The 26,015-nt window shown below is 31.0% G+C and overlaps 1 protein-coding gene across 14 annotated transcripts in view; it reads right to left on the bottom strand.

Moving 5' to 3' along the window:
* VPS13B (vacuolar protein sorting 13 homolog B) overlaps window positions 1-26,015 on the bottom strand; it is a 670,010-nt gene that overhangs the window by 399,459 nt on the left and 244,536 nt on the right. For 12 of the 14 annotated variants that reach the window (XR_004954708.1, XR_004954709.1, XM_036233309.1 and 9 more), the window contains 2 exons: window positions 14,709-14,818; window positions 10,859-11,006 (listed from right to left, as the gene is read on the bottom strand). Coding sequence is in view for 11 of the 14 variants with exons in the window: in XM_036233309.1 (XP_036089202.1) it covers window positions 10,859-11,006; window positions 14,709-14,818 (258 nt within the window). In the remaining 3 variants the exon portion in view is untranslated. Of the gene's footprint in view, window positions 1-10,858; window positions 11,007-14,708; window positions 14,819-26,015 lie in introns of those variants that run through there. The other 2 variants (XM_036233312.1, XR_004954710.1) reach the window with 2 other exon arrangements.

The following is a 26,015-nucleotide window of genomic DNA, read 5'->3' as shown; positions in this document are numbered from 1 at the left end:
CTTACATTCTCTGAAACAGTGCAAGAAAAACAATATTTACCTTGCATAAATATTTGTTTGCAAAGAGAAAAGTAACTAAATTGATCTATAACAGTACATTTTCTTATCTTATTTCTGTATCAGAGGAAGAGGCAATTTTCCTGACTATTAAAACCTACATCTTTTTATAAGATTTTATATTCTGTTTCATGTGTGATCTCTTTGTATAAATTACCTCTAACATTACTGCATCTCCAATTTGCTGTACACATACCCAAGTGTCCGAACAGTCAATTTCTTGAAAGAGTGGTGTACATATACTATCTCTTATGTGCTCAATGCTCATTCATTCCCTACAACTAAAGCTCCTCTGGCCAAAAGATTATTGTTAATTAAAGTTTTTCAGTCTCATTGTTCTTAATAACTCTAAGACCTCTATGCAGCTAAATATAATCATGTGCCTAGCTTCTAGCCAAGAATATATAAGCAAAGTTGAGTGGGCAACTACTGTATAGTTTTTAAAAGAGATAGTTGCCTTTCTTCACCATTTCTGCTAACTGAAGTACAGATATTATAATTATAAACTGCTGGAGCATCCATTGTGAGGTAGCCTAGCAAGAGAGGCCACCACCCACAGAGGCATAAGAAAGTTCCTTATATTGGAGAGCTGTAACACATTGAGGTACCTATCCAAGCTTTCATGTGAGAGATTTAAAAAATTCAATCCTGTTTAAACCATGGTTACTGAGGGTTTTCTGGTATTTTCAGCCAAACTTAACTGAATCTTAAATATTATAGCTACATTATTGAACTCCTGCTTAATTTTAAAGTACTATATTTTGAAATGAGATCATAAGGAATATAATTAGAAATATTCTACCTAATAATTCAAGTTTATCAAAAAAAGATTCTTTTAAAAAATAGATGTCTAAAATCTCTTACTATCTATAATATAAACAAAATGCTTTTTAAAATTTAAAGATTTTTCATATTTAATTATCTGATAGAATTTCTATATGTCTGATAAAAATTTAAACATCTGAAACATCATAAATTTTTTAGTGAAAATACTCATATTAATACTTGTATTACATGGAATAAATACCAAGATACTCGTGTTGCAATTTGCTTCAGTATTACAATTATTACCTTGACTTTTTCTATTAAATAACAGGTTCAAATACCATTGTTTACATTGTTTGGAAATTTTTAAATGTTAGAAAAATTTTAATCTATGCATATAAGATTGCAGGTAAGTTTTCATTAGTGATAGACATTATTTACAGCAATAAAATATAGCAGTGGAAATATTGCTAAGCATCCATTATCAAAGTATTCTCTGTATAACGTGAATTTATAAAAAGCAATTACTTTCTCAGTCATTCTTAAAATATAATCTTTACCTTGAAGAGAGATAAAGAATGTAGGGGCTTTTTAATACCTACTGTATACGTATGTATATATTGTTGACAGCCACATGTCATTATAAAAAAGGTCGACAAATTTTAAATAGCTGTCCTATATAAGAAAAGTATATAACTTATATTTGACAAATCTTTACAGTATTTTGCCACAAGACAATGAGCAAATTTTTCTACAATACAAAAGACATTTTTGGTCCCTCTTGATCTCGTTACTAGATGTTGAAAGACTGTTCATGTAAGATCTATTTTTAAAGTTTATCACATGATATAACATATGTACAGAAGAGTACATAATACATATGTGTAAACTCTTATCCAATAATACCACGATCTAAAACAGCAATACCCAAGAAATTCCCCCATATATTCTATACCAAACAAATCTTCCTCCCTCCCTACACGGAGCCATGTGCTCCTGATATTTCTGTGATTATTACCCCACTTTATTAAAACTATTTAAAAAAATTTTTCAAGCACAGTTGACACACCGTATCATATTTTCAGATGTATAACACTGTAATTAGACATTTATACAACTTACAAAGTAATCATCCTGAAAAATCCAATATCCATCTGACACCATATTTATTACAATCCTATTGATTATACTCTCCTATAGGCCATATTTTACATCCCCATGACTATTTTGTAACTACCTTTTTGTTCTTCTTAATCCCTTCCCTTTTTCATCAAACCTCCTCTACCCCTCCCATCTGGCAACCATCAAATACCTTCTATGTCTATGACCTTGTTTCTGTTTTATATGTTTGTTTATCCTGTTCCCTAGATTCCATATATAAGTGAAATCATATAACATTTGTCCTTCTCTGACTCACTCAACACAATACCACCTAGGTCCATCCCTGTTGCTGAAAACGGCAAGATTCCATTCTTTTTGATGGCTAAGTAATATTATATATACATCTGTATAATATACAATTGTATATTTATATATTTTTATAATTATTATATATTGTACTTATACATGTGTATAATGAGTGCACCCACGCACACACCCACATGCACGCACACACAAACACACACACAACCTCTTTTTTATCCACTCCTTCGATGGACACCCAGGATGCTTCCATATCTTGGCTACTGTAAATAATGCTGTAGTGCACCTATGAACAGGTGCTCATGTCCCTTGGAAGTAGTGTTTTGGGTATCTTCAGATAAATACTCAGAAGTGAGATTACCAGGTCCTTCTTTATCTCTCTTGTTCTAGCCTTTGATTTAAAGTCAATTTTGTACGGTATAAGTAATGTGTCCCTGCTTTTTTTTTCCATTTCCATTTTAATGAAATATCTTTTTCCTTCCATTTACTTTCAGTCAATCTGAATTGAGCCTCCTGCAGGCAGCATATGTAAGGTTTTTTGTGTTTTTTTTTTTTTAATCTATTCAGCCACTCTATGTCTTTTGACTGGAGCATTTAATCCATAACCATTGAAAGTGATTATTGACAGGTACATAGTTATTGCCATTTTATTATTCATATTTTTAATCTTTTTCTTCATCATCTTCTTAAAGAAGTCCCTTTAACAGTTCTTGTAATACTGGTTTGGTGGTGATGAACTCCTTTAGCTTTTTCTCATCTGGGATACTCTACGAATCTCTTCAAGTCTAAATAATAGCTTTGTTAGGTAATCTTGGTTGTAAGTCCTTTTCATCACTTAAAATATTTTGTTTCAATCCCTTTCAGCCTGCAAAATTTCTTTTGAGAAATCAAATGTCAGCCTTATGGGAGCTCCCTTGTTGGTAACTAACTGCTTTTCTCTTGCAGTTTTTAAGATTCTCTCTTGTCTTTAACCTTTGGCATTTTAATTATAATGTGTCTTAGTGTGAGCCTTTTTGGATTCACTTTGTTTGAAATTGTGCTTCCTGGGCCTGTAGGTCTATTTCCTTTACCAAGTTAGAAAAGTTTCCCATCATTATTTCTTCAAATAGGTTTTCAATTCCTTGCCTTCTCTATTCTCCTTCTGGTACCCCATGATATGAATGTTGGTACACCTGAAGTTGTCTCAGAGGCCCTTTAAAATACCCTCAATTTTTGGATTCTTTTCTTGTTGTTCTGATTGGGTGTTTTCTGTTACCTTGTATTCCAAATCACTGATTGAGTCCTCTGCTTTATGTAATCCATTGTTGATACCAACTAATGTATTATTTATTTCAGTTACCATATTCTTCGCATCCAATGGGTTCTTTTTTTTGTTTTCTATCTCCATTTTTATGTTTCCTATCTCCTGTTGTCAGTGTCACTGAGATCACTGAGAAGTCTTATAACCGATGTATTGAATTCTACATCTGGTAGATTCCTTCCTTTCATTATGGTTAGTTCTTTTTCTGGAGCTTTGTTCTGCTCTTTCACTTGGGACATGTTTCTCTGTCTCCTCATTTTCACTGTTTCCCTGTTTTTGTTTTTATGTATTAGATAAAGCTCCTAATATCTCCATGGTCAGTAGACTGGACTTCTGTAGTATGTTTACTGTAGGGCCCAACAGCGCAATCTCCCTGGTCATCTGGGCCAGGTGCTCCACGTAAGTCCCTTGTGTGGCTTTTGTGTGCCCTTCCGTTATACTTAAGAACCAAAATATACAAAGTAAATATGGACTGACGTAAAAAGAGAGATCGACACCAACAGATAGTAGGGAACTTTCACACTCCATAGACACCAATGGCTAAATCCTCCAGACAGAAAAACAAAAAAAAACAGTGGCCGTAAATGACACACTAAATCAGATGAATTTATATTTTTAGAGAATTTTACCTCAAAGCAGCAATATATGCATACTTTTCAAGTGAACTTGACAATTTTTCCAGACAGATATGTTAGGCCACAAAACAAGTCTCGATAAATTTAAGAAGACTGAAATTATATCGAACCTCCTCTCTTACCACACGATATAAAACTAGAAATTAATTACAAGAAAAAAAAAACTAAAAAACACACAAACATATGTAAGCTAAATAACATGCTACTAAACAATGACTGAGTTACAATGAGAACAACATCAACAAAAAAAAATCAAAAGATACCGAGACAAATAAAAATGAAAACACAATTACCCAAAACCTGTGGGACACAGCAAAAACAGGCCTAAACAAAATTCATACCGGTACAGTACAGGAAACAAAAAAAAGCTGAAAGAAACAATCTAACCTTACACTTAAAGGAACTAAAAAAAGAACAGAAAAAAAAAACCCCAAAGTGAGTAGAATAAAGGCAATAATAAATATCAGAGGAAATAAACTAAATAGAGTCTAAAATATATAGAGAAAAGATCAATGAAACAAAGAACTGGATCTTTGCAAAGATAAACAAAATTGATAAACTTTTAACCAGACTGGTCAAGAAAAAAACAGGATCCAAATAAATTAAATCAGACATAAAAGAGAAATAAAAATTGAAACCAAAGACATACAAAGAATTATAAGAAAATAATATAAACAATTCTATGCCAGCAAGTTGAACAATCTGGAAGAAATGGGAAAAATTCCTAGAAATAAACAATCTTCCAAGACTGAACCAAGAAGAAACAGAAAATCTGATCTGATCAATTATTACTAACAAAATGAATCAGGAATCAAAAAACTCCACACAAACAAAAGTTCTGCGCCAAATGACTGCAAAGATGAATTTTACCAAACATTCAAAGAAGAATTAACACCCACACTTCTAAAACTATCTTAAAAAATTCAAGAGAACATAAAGTTCCCAAGCTCACTTTATGAGGCTACCATTACCTTGATTCCAAAACCAAAGACTTTACAAAAAAATTAAATTATAGGCCAATATCCCAAATGAACATAGATGCAAAAATCCTCAAAAAAATATTAGCAAATCGAATTCAGCAATACATTAAAAAGATCAAACACTATGATCAAGAGGGATTTACTCCTCAAATGCCAGTTTGTCTCAATATCTGCAAATCAATTAATGTGATAAACTGCATAAAGAATATAAAGGATGAAAACCATATGATCATATTAATAGATGCAGAAAAAAAGCAATTAAAAAACCCAGCAACCATTTATGATTAAAAACTCTCTGCAAAGGGAACATACTTCAATATAATGAAAGCCATTTATACCAAACACAAGCTAATATCATACTCAACAGGCAAAAGCTGAAAGTATTTTCCTTAAAAGTAGGAACAAGACAAGAATGTCTACTTTCAACACTTTTATTCAACATAGTATTAAAAATCCTAGCCAGAGCAATCGAACAAAAAAAAGTATCCAAACTGGAAAGGAAGAAGTAAAATTCATTATTTGCAGGTAACATGACACTATAGAGAGAGAAATCTAAAGATTCCACCAAAAAACAATTAGAACTGATAAATGAATTCAAAAAAGTAGCAGGACAAAATTAACAATCAGAAATCGGTTGTGTATCTATACACTAATGACAAACTATCAGTAAGGGAAATTAAGAAAATCCCATTTACTATTGTGTCAAAAAACAAACCAACCAAAATAAACCTAGGATGAATTTATCCAAGGAGGTTAAAGACCTGTTATTGGAAAATTATATGTCATAAAGAAAGACACTGAAGAAGACATAAATAAATGGAAACATATAAAGTGCTCATACACAGGAAGAATTAACATTGTTAAGATGTCCATACTATCCAAAGCAATATACAGAGTCAATTCAATCCCTATCAAAATACTAATGGCATTTTTCACATAATTAGAACCAATAATCCTAAAATTTATATGGAAACTTAAAAGATCCCAAATAGCCATGGCAATCTCGAGAAAGAAGAACAAAGTTGAATATATCACACTATTTGATATTAAACTATGCTATAAGGCTACAGTAATCAAAACGGAATGGCATTGGCATAAAAACAGATACACAGATCAATGGAACAGAACAGCGAGCCCAGATATAAATTCATGCCTATATGGATATTTAATCTGTGACAAAAAAGATAAATATATAAAATGGGAAAAAGACAATCTACTCAACAAATGGTGTTGGGGAAAGCTGGACGTTACATGCAAAAAAATGAAATGACCACCTTCTTACATTATATACAAGAATAAACTCAAAATGATTAAGGATGCAAAACCATAAAACTCTTAGAAGAAAACAAAAAGCAAAGACATTGCTCTTAGTAATTTTTGTCCTATCTCCTCGGGCAAGGGAAACAGAAGGAAAAAATACAAATGAGATTAAATCAAATTTTAACTTTTGCACAGCAAAGAAAGTCATCCTCAAAACAAAAAGTCAACCTACTGATTGGAAGAAGATATTTGCCAATGATACATCTGACAAGAAGGTTAATATCCACAATTTACAAAGAATTCATGCAACTCAACACCAAGAAAACAAACACTACAAATTAAAAAAAAAGAAAGAAAGAAAGAAAGAAAGAAAAAAGAAAAAGGCAGAGGACTTGAATAAATGTTTCTCCAAGAAAGACCTACAAATAGCCAATAGACATATGAAGAGATGCTCAATGGTATTAATCATCAGAGAAATACAATTTAAAACCACAATGAGACATCACCTCACTCCTGTCAGAATGGCTAATACCAATAAATTAACAAACAAGTGTTGGCAAGGATGTGGAGAAAGAAGAACCCTAATGAATTGTTGACGGGAATGCAAACTGGTACCTACCACCAGTACTATAAAGTTTGGAGGTTCCTCAAAAAATTAAAAATAGAACTACCTTATGATCCAGGAATTCCACCTCTGGGTATTATTTGAAGAAATCCAAAACACTAATTTGAAAAGATGTATGCACCCCTGAATACGCTGCAGCATTATTTATAACAACCAAGATATGGAAGCAACTCGAGTGTCTATCAACAGACAAATGAATAAAAAAGAACTTGTACATATGTACAACAGAATGATATTTACCCATAAAAAAGAATGAAATCTTACCCTTTGCAACAACACAAATGGACCTAGAAGGTATTATACTACATGAAATAAGTCAGACAGAGAAAGGCAAATACCATATGATATTATTTATATGTGGAATCTAAAGAACAAAATAAATGAACAAACAAAACAGAAACAGACTCATAGATACAGAAAAAAAACTGCTGGTTGCCAGATGGGATGGAGGTTTGAGGGCTAGGTGAAAAAGAGGAAGGGATTAAAAAGTACAAATTGGTAGTTACAAAACAGTCATGGGGATGTAAAGTACAGCCTAGGAAATGTAGTTAATAATGTTGTAATAAGTATGTATATAGTATAAAGTGTGTACTAGACTAAGTGGGGGGATCACTTTGTAAATTACACGAATGTCTAACCCTATGCTGTACACTTGAAACTAATATAACACTGAATGTCAACTGTAATTAAAAATATGAGCATTCAATGAATAAAAAAAGGCCTTCTATTATTTTAACTGTATACTTACAGTGCTTTAGACTTGAAAAGGAATGTATAAACATGTAAAATGATAATAGACAGTATTTTTTAATGAGCTATCATTTATGGAGTATCTTTTTTTCTTTACAGTTTTCATCTCCATTACAAACATTTTTGTCAAGAGCCCGTAATTAATGTTTACAATGTTTCTAAAACATAGGGTAAACAGATCTTTTAGGGGTTTTCTTGTTTTAAAGGGATAAACAGAGTCTCTAGAAGGTTATTTAGAATTTTGTAATAATATATTTTCTTCATGTGAAACATGATTTTATTATGGCTTGGCCGATTCTTTGTGCCTGTATCACCAAAATAGTGCTGTTCTGCTGTCAACACGTTTCCAGCCATCAAGCACATGTTCCCACTTCAGCCAGCTACTTAACATTGATGAACTGAGACTGGAAGAGAAAAATGTCTGCTTCTTGTTGAGTAATTAAAATCAAAATCAAGGCCAGTGAATTATCACCAACCCTTGGTTATCATATGCCAAAAGTACTACATAAGTTGTTGGGGATGAACTTAAGAGCAACACTGGACCTTAGTTTGAGAATATAAAAATAAAAAATTATTTTAAGAAGAATTCAGTCATAAATTAACATTAATATTTCTCCACTGTGAAATTTAGTTAAAGGTTCAAATGGTAAAAGTAAAACAAAAACAACAAAAAAGATGTGTAAAAGGCTATAAATACCTTACCAAATTCATTACATTTTAAGATGCAATATAAATAATAAAAGCAGTGAAAACTACATTTTAAGTAGGTAAAAATTCAAAGGGCTTATAAAACATTTTAAATTAAGACCAAAACAGAAACTGTATATTCTAATTAAAAATAAAACAGAAAATTTTAATTAAAGAATATGGCTGGCACACAGCATTCTCAAGAAAAGAAAGAGCCCTACCACCAAGGTTTCCAGAAAAATAAAAATGGTGAGTGTTCAAAGGGGGAAGATACATAAGTTGTAAAGAATAAATGTTATACCCAAGGCTTTTTGCCTTCTGTAAATGCTCACAGTGCCAAAACAAGGCAAGCACAGGCATTAATTTGATAACTGTTACTATGTTAGCTTATTTTAAAAATCTATATGTGGTTCAGTACAGATGTTCTTACCTAAAAAGAGAATATATATCGAATATCTAACCTGGAGACAAGGAAACACTATTTAAGACTGAAAAAGCAAATATCCACAACTCAAAAGAAAAGAACCACAGTTCACATTGTAATTTGAAATAAAGAACAATGTGTTATTTATATATGTCTTCATATTATATAATGCAACAATTACTGATAGAAAATTGTTTACGTTTTATTATTTTCTTCAATATAAAATATTATTTCTTATAAAAATGAAAATGTATAAGAAAGCAAAATGAATCTCAGATACTAACTGATATAATTTATGAACTAATATGTAACTGACGAGAGGTGAATTTATATATAAAACTTCTCCATGCATAGCGATTGCATTCTAAAATTTTTAATCATATTTTATATATAGTTCTACATCTCTGTGCTCATTTAAATTATAAGTATTTTCTGTCATCTTTACCCATCCTTAACAATTAAATCATTTATCAAGTGTGATTTGAAAAACAGCATTAAATAGTAAAGGAGGAGGTTATAATCTGTGATTAATATGCATGTAAAAGTAAATTTGTTTTTATCAATTGACACTTAGTGGACATTTATTTTATTAAGAGGTGATATTTATAAGCCTTTATGTAAATAACCAGTTAAAGAGATCTAAAGCCTAAAACTCAACATTGTATCTAAAGGAAAAAATACCTAATTTTGTATTAAAAATTCAATACAAGTTACAGATAAGCTTCCTATTATACACAAAATAGGCATAGGCATTTTTGTCACCTGATAAAGAAAATCTCAACAGTAAAAGGCTGTGGATAGTGACAGGTAAAAAGTCTAATGATTCTATAAAACAAACAGAACATCAATTTTAGAAAAGTAATAGAGCAAAGAATAATAATAGTTATATACAAAACTCCAAAAAAGTGGATTAGCATTTTTATTATTGTTGCTGTTAAATGAAGAAAGAAAATAATACTAAGTTTTTCACTAAACCACAAATATTACTTTGAACTTCCTTACATATACAATCATATTTCAAATTCTTTAAGGGCAGGGATCATGTCTTATCAATATTTCTACCCTCAATATCACTTACAACAGTCTTTTCATTACAGATATTCAATAAGTGTTTTTTGACTTATTTAAAATATACAACTTTTTTCAATAGTAATGAGTTATATAAAATAACGCTGAACATCTCAAGAAAAATATAAAATCATCTGAAGATAGGTGGCCCATCATCATAAACATAAGTTAAAGAGAAAAACATCACTTAAAATGAAATCATAAAGTGCTTTTTTATTACATAAAAAGAAATAAAAGAAATAATTTTATAGAAGAAAATTTACAGTTTATATTTGCATGGATGATATAGCTGAGAAAGTGAGAGAAGGGCGAGGGAAGAAGATTGGGATGTACTGTCACTTGCAAGAATTCACTTTAAGAAGGAACATACTATCGAGAGACAATTCTCCATGGGTCTCTTGTGTTTTTGCATGTCTTACAAGTGAAGGCAGTGAGTGCCTTTATTCTCAATTGTGTTTTCCAGGATATCTGTACATCATACAGAAGAAATATTGTCCTCCTTTGGAGCAAAGGATAAGTTTGCTTACAGTTTTACAAGGTACATATAGTGAAAACAGCAGGCAAGCTTTCTACCTATTATAAAAAGTTTAGGTTCCCTCAATTGATGGTTCCTGGTCTGTAATTTAACCCACTGTATATAGGTATTACCGGGACCCTTCTTTGTGAAATCCTTTGGAAATAAGGCTCAGGGTAGAGACACAAGAAAATGCTAACACTCTGGTTACTGGTAACACTGTAGATAATAAAATCCTGTCTCTGTTTTAGGAATCTCATGTTTTTGGCAAGCTTTCATGAAACTGATGCCTGGATAACTTGATAACTTATTAGCTTAGAGGTAGGATAAAATCAGAGACCTTGTAGAGTTCTAGAGTTCTTGACACATACCTGTCATTGTTTTTGTTTTTATAGGGCTGCTGGCATACTCAGAGGCCTGACATGACTGTTGCTTTGCCAAGGGCGCACTTCCAACAGACATCTCATCTTCTTTTCTTTTGTTAATTGGCATAACAAGAGAAACAGCTATCATGGGCTGCTGGAGAAAGTCAAATGAAAACCTGAATTATTTACTATTTCTAAGTGAAGATTTAACATGGCATCACTGAGGAAAGTCCTTCACAAGCTGGGTTGAAGCTTTATTATTTTAAACCAATTAGTCAATCAAACAATCATTCTCTCACCCTCCCTCTATCTCTCAGTGACTTGCATGCTCACTCTCGCTCGCTCTGTCTGCCTTTCTGTCTCTGTCTCTCTGTCTCTCTCTCTCTCTCTCTCTCACACACACACACACACATACACACGCGCACTCACTCTCACACAGAAACACAATTTAAATTTTAAATTATAAATTATAATTCTGAATGAAAACAAAGAGAACTTGAAAATAATTAAATTTAATATAAATTTTAGTAAGAAGTATAAAAACACAGGAAGGACAAATCAAAACTAAAATTAACTTTGAAAATTATGATTACTAGAAAATGAAAAGTTATTATAAAATGACATCTTAGAGATATACTTCTATAAACTGATTAGGTACATGTTAATATGGACAGTCCAATATTTTTAAAGAACAGCTGAAAATCTCTACATTTTGTCAAATAAAATGCTACCTACGACATATTTAGAAAGCAAAGAAAAATATCTATAGCTAGAAGAAAGCTGGAACACATTACGATCCTACATTGAAGGCATGAGCGCTGAGCTGAACAATAAAGCAGCTGTTTCATCTTTATTCACTGAAATAAAGTCTGATGTTACTACTGATGATGCTCAATACAATCATGTCAGATTTTTGGCAAAAAAAAAAAAATGTATTTTTAAGTTTGCTTCAGGATCAAAGATCAATGTTGAACTGGGTGGAAAACAATCACCAAATGTTGGGTTTTAGCCACAAACTGAGAAGGGAATTGTAGCTTGGGAAACAACAGATGCTAACTGTAATACAGCTGCATCAAATGGTGAATCTGGAGGGGCTTGGTCAGGGTGCAGTGGAGTCTAACATTATCGTTAGCACAACAATCACACTTTTATAGATCCAACTTTAAGTCTCACTCAACTTACAGTACTTAATATTTAGATTTTGAATAGATATTTCAATGAGAACATAGGTACATTATATAACTATGTAATGTAATCAATCGAGTTATGAGTTAGAGGGGAAAAGGCAAATTGTTATTTAGGCTGAGTAAAAAGACAAGAAAGTTGATAATGAGAAAATGAGAAGATTAAATATATTGTGGAACACATCACAATGTAAAGTACCTGCTTTCATATTAAGTATTAAGTCAAACTGAAAATATTTATACAAGTTTAAATAGAGAATAGTATTTAAGACCTAAAAGAAAAATGTTCAGCATAATGTAAGTTTTGATTCTTTAAATACCTCATCTATAAAAGGAAGGAGTAGAGAAGTCTACTAGAAAATCCCTTTATGCTCTAACATTTACTGATTCCATAATCCCTGAATTTCTTTGCCATTATTTATAAACCTGGAATAACACTAAGCACTCTAAAAAATAACATCCAAGTTCAGGATCAAAATTAATATATGATAAATAGAGAAAAGTTACATACTGCATAGTGTGATACTGAATTCAAGCATAACAGTTGAAAGATAAGATTAATCAAAGCTATGGTACAGGCGATATTCAAAAAGAAACAAAACAAATCTTTCTTTCAGTGGTGAAACTGGATGCATTTTCAAATAGATAAAATACAGTAAGAGGCCAAAAAAAAAAAAAAAAAAACCTCTAACAAGAGAGTAAGGCTCTGATAAGTCTTCTACACAGCTATATTCCAAATACCTATATGGTGTCCACAGCCCCTCCATGAATATTTGCTGAACAATTGCTTATATAGGTGCTACCTCTTAGGCATTAAGAGATATTGGATAAAGAATAAGTGATATCTTCCACTTGTCTGAAACTATGGCTATACCAGTAAAAATGTCAAAATGAGCAGTATTTATTTTTAGCAACTTCTCATTGCTCTGCTTACATTCTTTTACCTTTTGGTACTAAATATTCCCCCAATGTCAGCTGTTCCCTAGCCTCAGATCTTCCTAACCTTGCCCCATGAATATCTCATTACTCCAAAATATCTAAAGCCTTTTGTCTCTCTTTCTATAAAATTATTCTTTAAATTTATTAATTTAATAAATGTAAAAATACAGAAAATTATAATAAACAACATACATATTTAATTATAACCAATGATTATTATCTATTAACATTTTACCATATTTGCTTTTTAAACAGATGAGGTAAATACTACAAATAAAGCTAAAATCTTGTCTGACTACTAACCAATTGCCCATTCCTTCCAGAGTCAACCATAATTCTAAAATTCAAATCTATTTATATCAGTTTCCTATACTTCTTTATCCTTCTCGAAAGCTTAGCATTGCAAATAAAATATTTTATGAAATGGTTTCCAATTTCTACCAGTCCCTATAAGAATACCTGGCTCTCGCGACACTAAAAGTCTCTTTCTCGCTAAGTTATCGTGTCTTCTTTACCTCTGCGCATGGAGGTCAGCCTAGAAAAACCATTCCTGTCTGGCTTCCCCCTATAATACTCAGCTCAAACGTTAATTCCTCCTTTTAAAACTTCACCTGCTTATGAGAACTATTCCTCTTTTTTGTGTCCATATAATGCTGTACATACACCTAATATAGCAATTACTAGGAATGGCATTACTCTATTCCTTAATATTCTCAAATAAACTAAATAGCTCTGGGTAGAGGTGACCATGACTTTTATTTCTGTAGCCCCATTATCCAGCATACTGCCTCATATTCTGCAACTACTTGATAAAAAGGAAGAAAAAAATGGGGGATAGAAGCCAGAAGTTTCAAATGAAATTAGAATAAAATTAAGAAAAACCTTTAGAAGATGCTCCTTGATATATGGGTTGCTCTTTTTAGTTAATTTTTTATATTCTTATGTAATTATAAATTTGTGTATGTTTCTATCAACTAGCTTTAAGTTACTTCAGAAAAAAAAAAAGATACAAAACTATTCCGAGAAGAATATTACAAAAATACACTTAAGTCAACGGGAAAATGCATTTCAATAAAGCATGAATTTGGCCTAAACTTCTTAGTTCTGCAATTTACTATATGTATGACAATACATAAGTAAATTTCAATAAGCACCAGTTTCTTCATCTTTAAAATGGAAATAATAAAACCCATCTATCATAATTACCTTTCAGTATCATAACATACAAGAATTACATTTAAGTATTCTAGACACTACAATTAGCTACTTTTACACCCTTTAAACGAACACATATCCCAACTCTTTTGGGCCAGTCATTCTAATCCCATGGTTTGGTACTCAATGCCTGTTTGCTGAATAAACCTAAAGATGAAGAAATGTAGAGAGAGATAACAAAACTGGAAGCTAACATTTACCAAGAAATTCTTACGTATCGAACAGTCTATAAACAAATATTTGACACTATGAGAGAAAACAGTAAAATAGGACTACATAAGCCAATCTCTCTAATGTGTCTACAAGCAATTACACAGAAAGTTCCTTTAATTGTCAATGAAACTCTTCTTTAAGCTATAATTTCTATACACAGAAACAAAGGAATAGAACTGCTTGAAAAGGGTAGAATGGGGGACAGAAGAATTTGGTACACCCATAAATAAAATCAATGGAAAAATATATATAACTAATAAATGACAGAGAAAAGTATTCATTTGGAAATTATGAAAATTTCTCACCTGCTGCATATGTCTACTGGTTCGTTTCTGGGGCTGATAAATGAGCCAGGTGTATAAGACTGGATCAACATTAACTGCTAGTCCTTGTACACTACAGAGAAGTACTGCACCTAAAATGCAAGATTTTAAAATTGTTATAGCTCCTCATAAAAAATAATAAGCTTGACATCACTTCACACCAATTAGGGTAGCTATAATACAACAGACAAAATGGAAAGTGTTGACAAGGATATAAAAGAATTCAAACCCTCAGACATTGCTGGTGGGAATGTAAAATGGTGCAAATACTTTAGAAAAGTTTGGCATTGCCTTAAAAACCCAAACGTACAGCTACAATATGACTCAACAATTCTATTCCTAGATATATACCAAGAGAACTGAAATCACATGTCAATGCTAAAATTGGTACATAAATTTTCACGCCACATTATTCATAGTAGCCAAAAAGTGCGAATAACATAAATGTCCATGAATTGTTGAATAAATGAAATGTGGCACAGCCATACAATGGAAAATTACCTTTCCGTAAAAAAGGAATGAAGTACTGATACATATCACAACATGAATAAACTCTGAAAACAGTGAAAGTAGTGAGTCACAGAAAACCACATATTGTATGATTCCACTTACATTAAATGGCCAAAACAGGCAAAACCATAGAGGAAAAAAAGTAGATTATCAGATGCCAGAATCAGGTGAAGGGAGAATGAGAAATAACTGCTAATAGATAAACAGTTCTTTAGGGAATAATGAAAATGTTCTGAAATTAGAAAACAGTGACTGTTGTACAATCCTGCAAATTTACTAAAACCCACTAAATTATATACTTTAAAATAATAAATTTTATGGAATGTGAATTTTATTTGTCTTTATAAAAAGAATAATAAGCTTAATTTTTTAGGCTAACAGCAATTTTTATACTGACCAGGAGAATGGAATATTATGTCCCTTTTTTGTTTATATTACAAAACTAATTCGTGATGTGAAAGTATTATTATAACCACTCAATAAATTATTGTAAATTACAGCTTTAAATCTTCAGAAGCAAAAAAAAGAGAGATGCCTAGATAAAATGCAGGCTAACATTCTGACATAAAATGCAAAGCTGAAGTGTAAAATGTTGCAATTCAATCCTACTAAACTGAAATATTTTTGTCCCTCTCTAATAAAAAGTAACATATAGAACTTAACTAAATCAGAATACTCCATTTTTAATTTATGTGCAAGTTATTATATCCATAAATTTTTGCATTCCTACATGCATTTCTTGATAAAAATATTAGCTCCACAAAGATGTATGGAATATGAAGGAGTATTTATCAGTTTTGCTCTCAACTATCTCTCTATTATCTAGAAAAGTACCTGCCACAAAGTAAAGGCTGAAAAAGTCAGAATAAATGGTAGATAGGGTCTCAAGTTAGCTGAAAAGAAGCCCATTTGTTCTATAATATTGCAGATTATTTAAACAATTAGTATTATTACAATTGGTATTAACACCGAGTCTTTTAAGAAGTGAAGCACACATATAGGAAATAGGATAGAGAAAAGGAAGTAAGAGAAAGAGAAATCTCCCCCTTTTTTTCCCCAAAGCTTTGCACATAATTTTCAAACAAGCAAAATCTGCCATGTGTACTCCTGGTTCCACCTTATAGTGGTACTTCTCCCAGGGACACAGAATCAGAATAAATTCCTTGGCAGCATGCTTAGACAACATAAGCAACCTTCCCATCCATGTGCTGGTAAACAACGATTCACTCAAATACATAACGGGGAGGAATGATGGGAGAAGCTAAATACAAGATGATTGCAAAAGGAGAGTCATAATTAAAGTCAATTGGAAAATACAATTTAATATATATGTTTCCTGAAATAACATGCAAATTCCTCATAAGAACCTAAATTCTTCTATTTATCAAATATCAGCAGTATATAAAATAAAGGCTTAAAATGCTATATTATATCAAGGGACATAAAATAAGACTTTTCCAAAAATATTGGAAATAATTTTTAAACAATTCTAATGAATCAGCCACACCAAAGACTATCATCTCCACAAACTAACAAAAATATAGTATTACAATATGTATCAAGAGTCACTTTAAATAGCATTGTTGTTTTATAACAACTAATTTTTTCCAAAACTATTACAGGTGGTGGGAAATAGATTGCCTTAAATAAGAAAAACTGATTATTAAAACCTTTGATTTTAAAGAAATAAGTTGAACACATTTAAATGGAGAATTTAAGAAACTGACTGAAATTCAGGAATATATAATTCAATCTTAAAGGTTAAAATACTTTTCTAAAATCTATACAGAGAAATAAAATTACAATTAGATTCAAATTACTATGAATTGCTTCCTGTCACATAAGTCTACTATAATTTATTTTATAATAATGCTGCATAAATATAAGACTCCACAAATAACATATGATTAACAATATAGAATGTGTTCCACCAAAAGAAGAAATTACAATAAAGAAAACGGATAACAGATCCAGAAGACAAAAGATTCAACACAGGAGAAAAGTGATGGGAATCCCTAGGACAACAATAGTGTGTTAGTGACAGGTACATAAAAATCTTAGTAACAACGAACACAATTAATAAATACAGGAAAAGTATATATTAAAGAGGAAAGAATAACTAATCATTGGCTACAATATGACTGTGCCATGAATAATATTCATAGACAGAACTATATCAATTCTGAAAAAAATGAATTAATCAATCAATCAAACTTATGATATAACAATATTGGGTAGATGGGTATATAAGAGGAATGTATGATAAGAGCTAAAGAGGGATAAAGTTGTCCAATTATTATTTCCCACAAGACATAAATAATGCTCTAAAATTAACAATCAAAAAAGAGCAAAAAAAGCCATGCTATTTAAAAATATGGAAGTAAACATCAAAGTAATTTCTGAAAAGACTTGAAACTAGTTATCTCTTGAAAAGGTAAGATTAAAAAGAGATGCATTTGCTTTGAGAATGAATATACAGTAATTAGGATTCTCAAACCAGAACAACAGAAAATAGAGGTTGATTGAGCCTTAGATTTTCTTGCTGAGGAATGGCCCTCGAGCTAAAAGCAGAATAAAATTTTCTCTTTGAAAATAAGTCTCTAATTCTTATCATGTAACAGCCACAAATTAAGATCTGTGAATGGTAACAGCCACAAATTAAGATCTGTGAATGTAACAAAAAATCAACAAGCACTGCAGAAGGCAAGCCACTGTAAGTCAGAAAAATCAACAACAAGTTTAATCCTTTAAGCACTGGAGATATTAAATGCAGAATAAAAAACAGATACGTATAAAATGTTTACAATACAACAGTGGAATCATGAAGAGGTACAAACAATGAGAAAGCATCAGCAAAGAACATACTTTTAAGAAAAACAAAAATTACAGAAGTGACAGATTTAATTGTTGAAGTAAAAAAGTCATTAGACAAGTTAAACAGCAGATTAAATATAGTTAAAGAAAAATTTAGTGAAATGGAAGAAACACGATAAAAAAATAAATAAATAAAAGATTAAAATGAGCTTAAGAGATATGAGGACTGAGTAAGAAGACCAAACTTATGTCTAGTTAGATTTCAGAGGGAGATACTAAAGAATAGGGAAGAGGTAATACTGTTAATAAGATAACAGCTGAGAATTTTACAAAATTGTTGAAAGATAAGAAGCCTCAAACCTAAGAAGCCTGATAAATCTAAACCTACATTAAACAAACAATAAAGCTACAAAACATGATTAGGAAAGCAGCCCAAATGAAAAAAAAAAAAAAAAAAACCCTGTGGAATAAAAAAGGAAATAATTTATCAACTTCTTAGTAGTTGATCATATTCATTGTATAATTTTACATCAAAACTTAGATGTTACACATATTCTTTTAAATCTACCAAATGTCATAATTAAAAGATAATAATAAAAGAAAAATAAATTGATTTTAAAAATAAATTTATCAGAATAAGTTTTATTCTATTATTCTCAAGTATAAACTACATGTAAACATTTTTAATTGTGACTAAAGATACACCAAAAAATCCCACATAGACAAAGCAGTATATATATTTAAAAGCACACAAACTACAAAAGATAAAAGCAAATTAAGAAATTACAGACATTCTCCATATTAGGCAACTTATTTTAAAAGTCTTTTTAGATGTGCTGAAAACCAAATGTTTTGAGCAAATTTTTAAAAACTTTCTCAATAAATTATTAGTACACCTTTTTAATTGGGATTTTAGAGAAAAGGCAAGAAAAACAAATGTGACGAACAGTTTCACAAGGAAAATTAATCTTGAAAGTCTTATTTATTAAAATGAACAATTTTTTAAAAACTTCACCAATAAACATTCATGTAAGTTATATTATTACACTGTACTAAAACTGACTAAATGACTCACTATCGGGCTTGAACTTTCCGAAAGTTAAATAGGTGATAAAGTAGAATAATAATCTATTAATTTAATATTAATTTATTTGAAATAATAGTTTTTAATCTAAAAGAATATTTTCATATTATACTCAATTCACACAACATAGCTTTTAAAAATAACACAAAAGTTCTGACATATAGTCTGTTACTGAGTTGACTCAGAACAGATCCCCCATAAATCACTAAAATTTGGCAATATATTATTCTGTTTAATTTTAGCCTGGGAGACAACTAATGAGAAAAGCGTGCTTTAACTTCTCCGCTTACTGCCAAAATGGTTCACTTATCCACATTTCACTCAGGCGTCACCAAGGCACCATCGTCATTTTTAGTTACATACTAAAAACAAATGAGAATTGAAATAAGGGATAGAGACCAAAGTTGCAGAGCATTGAAATTAAACATTCAATGCTTCCTGTTAGCTATAGAAACCTTGTTAACCAATGAGATTGTCTTGTAAAATATCAAGTTCTAAACCAGGAAAAGTGTCCAGAATTTTATCCTGAACCAATGAATGGGACAAAAAATACAGATATAATAATCTTCAACTAAGTTTAAGAGGATAAAAATCTCTATTTTTCTACATGCACCTATAGCAAAGTAAGAACTGTTCAGATTTGTATAGCTCTTAAGAAATTATTTGCTACTCTTACATTCAAGAATAATTTCAAGAATTCTAGCTAAACAAAAAAGAAAGAATCAATACTTCAAAAGCAAGGGTGAGTAGTAAAGGCAAGCTAGAGTATCAGAGTCTAAAAAATAGAGCAGGGATGAGCTGCCAACTACTAGAACTTTATCCAAAGTAATTGTTAAATTTAGGATAAATGAATCATAAGATTTTTAGGTATGTGTATATGGTAGCTCATGTTACTTAAAAATTACATCCCCTTCTTAGGATACAGAAAATCACAAGAGAACTCTAGCCATCAAAATAAGAGCAAGCCGTATAACCTACCAACACTTTTCAAGATTCATCGGACAGCTGAATTCACGAAAAAACCTAATGAACAAAGGTCATAAAAGTGAAAGGCATAAATAAGAGCTTTCATTCTTGACACAGCAGTAGGAGGACAAGAAAGCTGATGAGAAACAACAACAACAACAACTTTTAATAAGTGCTTAAAGACCTAGTTGGGAGCTGGCACGGCAGTTTAGAATCTGAGAAACCTAGACACAAGGGGATTCTACCCACCTGCCACCTCTTTTTAACAAGCCTCCACCAAAAACAGGACTAAAGAGATGAGAAAGACTCCACACCAAGATGCAGGTCTGTGCATGAAATTTAAGTGCAAAGAACAGAAAGAAATTTCACAGGCACTATGAACTTTTCAGTGAGCACCAAGCAGGGCAATCTATCTAGGAGAAGGGAAGAAGCACTAAAAGAAATTCCTCTGTAAGGACTAGTGAACAGGCATGCTGAAGTCTGAGTGTAGATCTGGAGAACTGAGAGAAAATCACAAATGATACTAAAAGATTCTGATCCGGATCTCAAAAAATGTGAAGGCTGCAGTAAACTTAAGCAAAAAGCAAGAGCCAGGCCCAGCTCAACTAAAGAACAGAAAACAAAGACTAGACCTAACACAACTACATCAGTAACATGACAAGAAGAGTCATGCCTTTTTTGTAGGCATAAAACATTATTTATCATAGGCTCTATTATTCTTCTTACATACAATGTTTGGCATTCAATTTTAAAAATTATGAAAAACATCATACAAGAAGTGACTCACTATAAAAAGAGAAATCAGCCAATAGCGCTAGTCTCAAAGATGGTGCAGATACTGGAATTATCAAGCGGGCTTTAAAACAACTCAAATAAATACTTTAAAGAACACAATGAAAAACATGCAATGAACTCAAGTGGAACTGCAGCAGACAGACAGATATTAAAAAGAGCCACACAGAAACCTTAGAATTAAAATTCCATTTTAATTCTATATCCATTGAAATCATCTTTTAAAAATCATGACAAAATAAAAACAAAACAACAAAACCAATTTGCCTCCAAAAGATTTGCACTACTAGAATATATTAGTGAAATGCTTTTGTCTGAAAGGAAATTATGCCAGATAGAAACTTAATTCTAAAAAAGGAATGAAGGATACCAGAAAGAGGAGATATGTTAGTAAACAAAGAGAACCTTTAGAAAATATTCTATTTTTATTTATATATATATATATTACAAATACAGGTACAATTTTATACACACACACATATATACACACATACATATACATCTTTAAATTTCTTTAAAAACACTCTTGACTGTTTAAAAATAATAAGTGCAATGTGGGGTTCATATTGCACATAGAAATTAAAATATATGCCTATAGAGCAAGATAGTGGTAACTAGAATTAAAATTGTTTAACACTACATTTATTTTATTTTTCAGCTTATTGTAGATTCCTTCACTGTCCTCTAACTTGCCAATGTTACTGTCAAGCCCAATTCGGATCAAATAAAAACATTTATTAAGCACTTATTTATGTACATTGTACTTTTTTCTTTCTATTTCTCCAAACTCTGCACATCCTTTGTATCAAATCAGCCATTAAGAGCTCCTATCAGCATTGACCTTTCCATCCCGTGGCCAACTACAACACTGATACTATAGAGCTCATTTTAGCCACTGACTCAATTCCATTTTCTCAGTAAGTAAGAATATCATCAGTTGAGAACAAGATGACAAAAGAGGTCATGAGTGTTTTAGGAAACAGCAGAATGTGTGAAATAGTGACATGTTCTATTGCTTTATAACATTAAGGACCCACCTGTGTTCCCTAGGCATGAATTCAAAGTGAGTTAACTCACCCAGGGTGCATGTTTTTCTCCAGACCACTTCAGGCACGGAGAAAGTAGGAGAATTGAATTTCATCAAGACTGTGTTTCTTTTATTTTTCCTACTGTTGCTTTCCTTTTTTCTCCCTAGATCAAATAGTTACTCAATCTGTTTTATCAGATATTAAGTTAATAATTGGTCTGCTTTCTGACTCATATGTTAAAATTTCTCAATTGGCACAGACTGGACTAATGAAATCTAATGGTAACCTCAAATCATAAGGGTCAGTAATTAATACTTGGTATCGTTTCAAAGTTCTGTTTTCCAACTTTATATTCATGACATAAGGCCCTAAAACTACAGAGGTAATTATAGACAGCTTTGACAATTAAAAGCTTATAACTTCAAAAATGATAAGAGATGCCATAAACAAACTTAAAGGCAAAACTCAGACTAGGAGAAAATATTAGAAAAATATATAACAAGATAATATTCACAACACAGGAAGACTACTTCAAAATTCTTAAGAAAAAAAAAGATATACAATCAAATAGAAAAATGGGCAATGAATATAAATAAATTAGAAAATTAGAGGACAGGCCTTCACTAACGATCAACATCACTAACAGCCAAAGAACTTCCAAGTAAAACAATAAGATAATTTTTTAATGTTAGACTAACAAAAGTCTAAGTGAATGAAATTCTATTACTGATAAGGCTATGAAGGATAAAACACTCTTATGTTCTATTGAAATAAAAGAAAACTGGTAGGCCATTTTGGAATTATCTACTAAAAATTTAAATGTGTATACTCCCTGATACAGCTATTTCAGTCAGTAGAATCCTACAATACTTGCAGATGCTCTGAAAGCAATATGCAGAAAGATGTTCATTGGTAATTTTACAATGACAGAAATATACAAATAATATCAACATCTAGAGTCAAATTATGATTATTTAATGGAACACCATTCAACTATTAAATGAAGCAGGGATGTATGTAATGACACAAAAATAAGTGCAAAATAGTAAGTATATTTAAAGTGAAAAAAGCAAATGCAGACAAGTGTATTGCACAGAAATTTCAGGTATCCCATATATATTTATGTATATTTAAACATAAAATGCTTATAAATAATGTGCATATATAGTTAAACAAAACAGTGATATGTCTGAGTGTACATGGGTGAATATACAAGTAACATACTATAGAAAAAGATGATCTGAAAGTGTATGAACCATGCTGTATATAAACCAAGGTAGAAGAAACATACTAGTTCATGATTCAAAAATAATATATTACTATATTATTTATATTCTAAAACCAAGAAACTACATTAGCATTTTTTCTGATGAATTTTGAACTCCAGTGAAAACTTTGGTTCATGTAAGAAAAAAAAAAGTAGAACTTGGAGTCACCACAAGTAAAAACCATTTTAAAAACTACCAGATCGTATAAAAGTCTTTTATTTATCCTAAATTTGTCACTGTTCTTTATTCAGGATTTTCATTATTCAAAATCCCCACCCCAGTGATGCCATACCAAATGAATTTGAAGAAATCTAGGATTCTATTACTAAAAATTAATTTTAAAACTAATTCTTCCATTTAAACTGCATTTAGTTTCAGAGGATTTAATATAATGAAAATACAGATGATAACTAACATATCATTATAAAATTTATTACCAATTAAATCATACACCTTAATAAAATCTTTTCTATTGTGTAATATTATGATAGTTTTGTTCGTTTCAAATCTTTCTGCATTTCTTTTATAAGTAAGCCCAAAATTCCAACATACATCTTAAGTGTATTAGCATATATTAAACTACTTAAGGATATGAATATTGTAAAGACATCATAAAAATATGACAGAATTATCATTTGAATTAATGATGCATAAAATATGGGTTCGCGCACAATAACATGGAATAAAATAGTATTTATAGTTCAGTTTAAGTAAGTTAAAGCCAATATGGATAATCTCTGATTATGCAATTCTAACCTTGTACTGATTTAGCATTTTAATTTTCCTGACTACATGAAGTTATCCACATCATCTTAAATTTTAAGCACACAGAATAAAAGATCATATTCATGTAACTCTTCTCATAGATTCTAATAGGAAGCTTAATAAATGATTTTTATTAAAATAATTCTTAAAATGAACTAGAAGAATCCAGAGTCGCCCACGGTAGATAGTATCTGCAGTTTTTCAATTCCATGTATAAGTAACGGTTGGAGAGGACTCTTTCAAAATCATGATAATATTCAACAGACTAACTAGGAGACGGCGTACACATTTTGATTTAATTATGAAATCCCTGAATACTAAAATTTTTATTAATAATAATAAATCTTAACTTGAAAATTAAAAGCAATGCTTTTTTGATCAAGACCAGACAAGCATGTATTTTCTGATACTTAACATCATTACTTCTCATTTCGTCTAGGATCTTGTAGCATAAATCAGAATAGATTTCTAGCATTCCTAAGTCAGGATACTGCCTTCCATTCCACCAGTCAACCTTCTCCAGCCAAGTAATTTCTTTCAATTTTTCAGAAATTAAGGCAATATTTTTAATACAATAACCTTGGATCACCATGCTCCAGAAAGAAACAAAAAAGTTTTAGGGAACTGCTTTCCTGCATGTATCAAACCAACCAAAGAAAGAAACAAACAAACAAAAAGCCCAATATCTGTGGTTTTCACAAAGTAATCTGAAACTAAAATGATTTTCTTCTCCTAACTTGGCTTGCCTTTTGGAGGGGAGTGGGGGCTGACGGCCAAGGCAAAATATAAACCTGCATGTTTAATTTAGCCTATCTATTATTTTCCAAAAATACTTACTAGAGCACTTGATGGTTATCTAGAATCTTATTCTATTTACACCACATATAACACCATAAAGAACAGTGGGTCTCTGAAACATGCAAATGCTTTATTGTATCTGACCATGGTTCTAGTTTTTATATCTTTCCTCTTTAACACAGGCATAAAACACTGTAAAATACATGTAAATTTTAAGAATAAGCAACAGTAAGCCTTATACAGAGTTCTCAAGGTTAAAAAGGTTATATGGGTATGAAGATTACTTGAAAAAGTTAAAGGGTTTCAAATTCAAAGAGTTCTGATTTCTAAACAACATTCCAGTATTAAATCAAGGTCATTTTTGCAACCACTAAGAGTTAAGTCATTACCATGCTAGGAGTTCAAATTGGATTACAGTCCCCTGGAACATCACGGATTAATACAGAGCAAGTATATAAAACAAAAGGAAAATTAATGAATTATTGCTATGGCTATTAAAACAAATCACAATATAAAGCTTATTGATTTCATACTACACATCATTACTTTAAAAATAACAATGGAGCTTAAAGTAGCTTGTGATTTAAAACTATTTTCAAGTTTGTCAAATTTTTTAAATTCCAAACATACAATTTAAAAGGTTACTTAGCAAGGAGATAATTGGTAGAGTGACACAGGCTTCAATCCATAGGCTGTGAGATATATTTCTAAAAATTTTATAAATATTTTGAAAAACAGCCATGTCATTTATTTACATATTGTCTATGGCTGCTTTTGCACTAAAACAAGAGAAATGAGTAGTTGTTATAGACATTATATGGCCCACAAGCTTAAACTGGTCCCCTGAGAAAAAGTTTGCTGACCCCTGGGTGACATGTTGCTCGTTGGAGTATAAATTATATAAATTAATATAAAGTTAGTAACTTTAATCAACAGTTTCCAGAAATCTACGCTAAGAAAATACAGATATTGCTTAAAATTAAGAATTTCACATACAGTTATTTATAATAGAAAGTATCTGAAATAATCCAGGTCTCCAAAACCGAGGAATGGTTAAGGCAAACCATGATGTATAGAAGTGACAAAATTCCTTAATCTTTAAATAATAATGAACAATCCTAAAAATATGGTTATGAAGCCTATGTAAAAATGGGAATATTCTTAGACATAAACAGAAATTTTAAATACAATTTAAAACAAGGGTAAATAGCAAGGGAAAAACTAAGGATATCTGTAAAAAAAATTTGGTGGTTTGTTTTGAGTG

The sequence above is a fragment of the Rousettus aegyptiacus genome, unplaced genomic scaffold (genome assembly GCF_014176215.1).
Source record: "Rousettus aegyptiacus isolate mRouAeg1 unplaced genomic scaffold, mRouAeg1.p scaffold_m13_p_15, whole genome shotgun sequence".
NCBI lineage: Eukaryota > Metazoa > Chordata > Mammalia > Chiroptera > Pteropodidae > Rousettus > Rousettus aegyptiacus.
The sequence above is the reverse complement of the archived record's forward strand: the minus strand, read 5'-3'. Positions and strand labels throughout refer to the sequence as shown.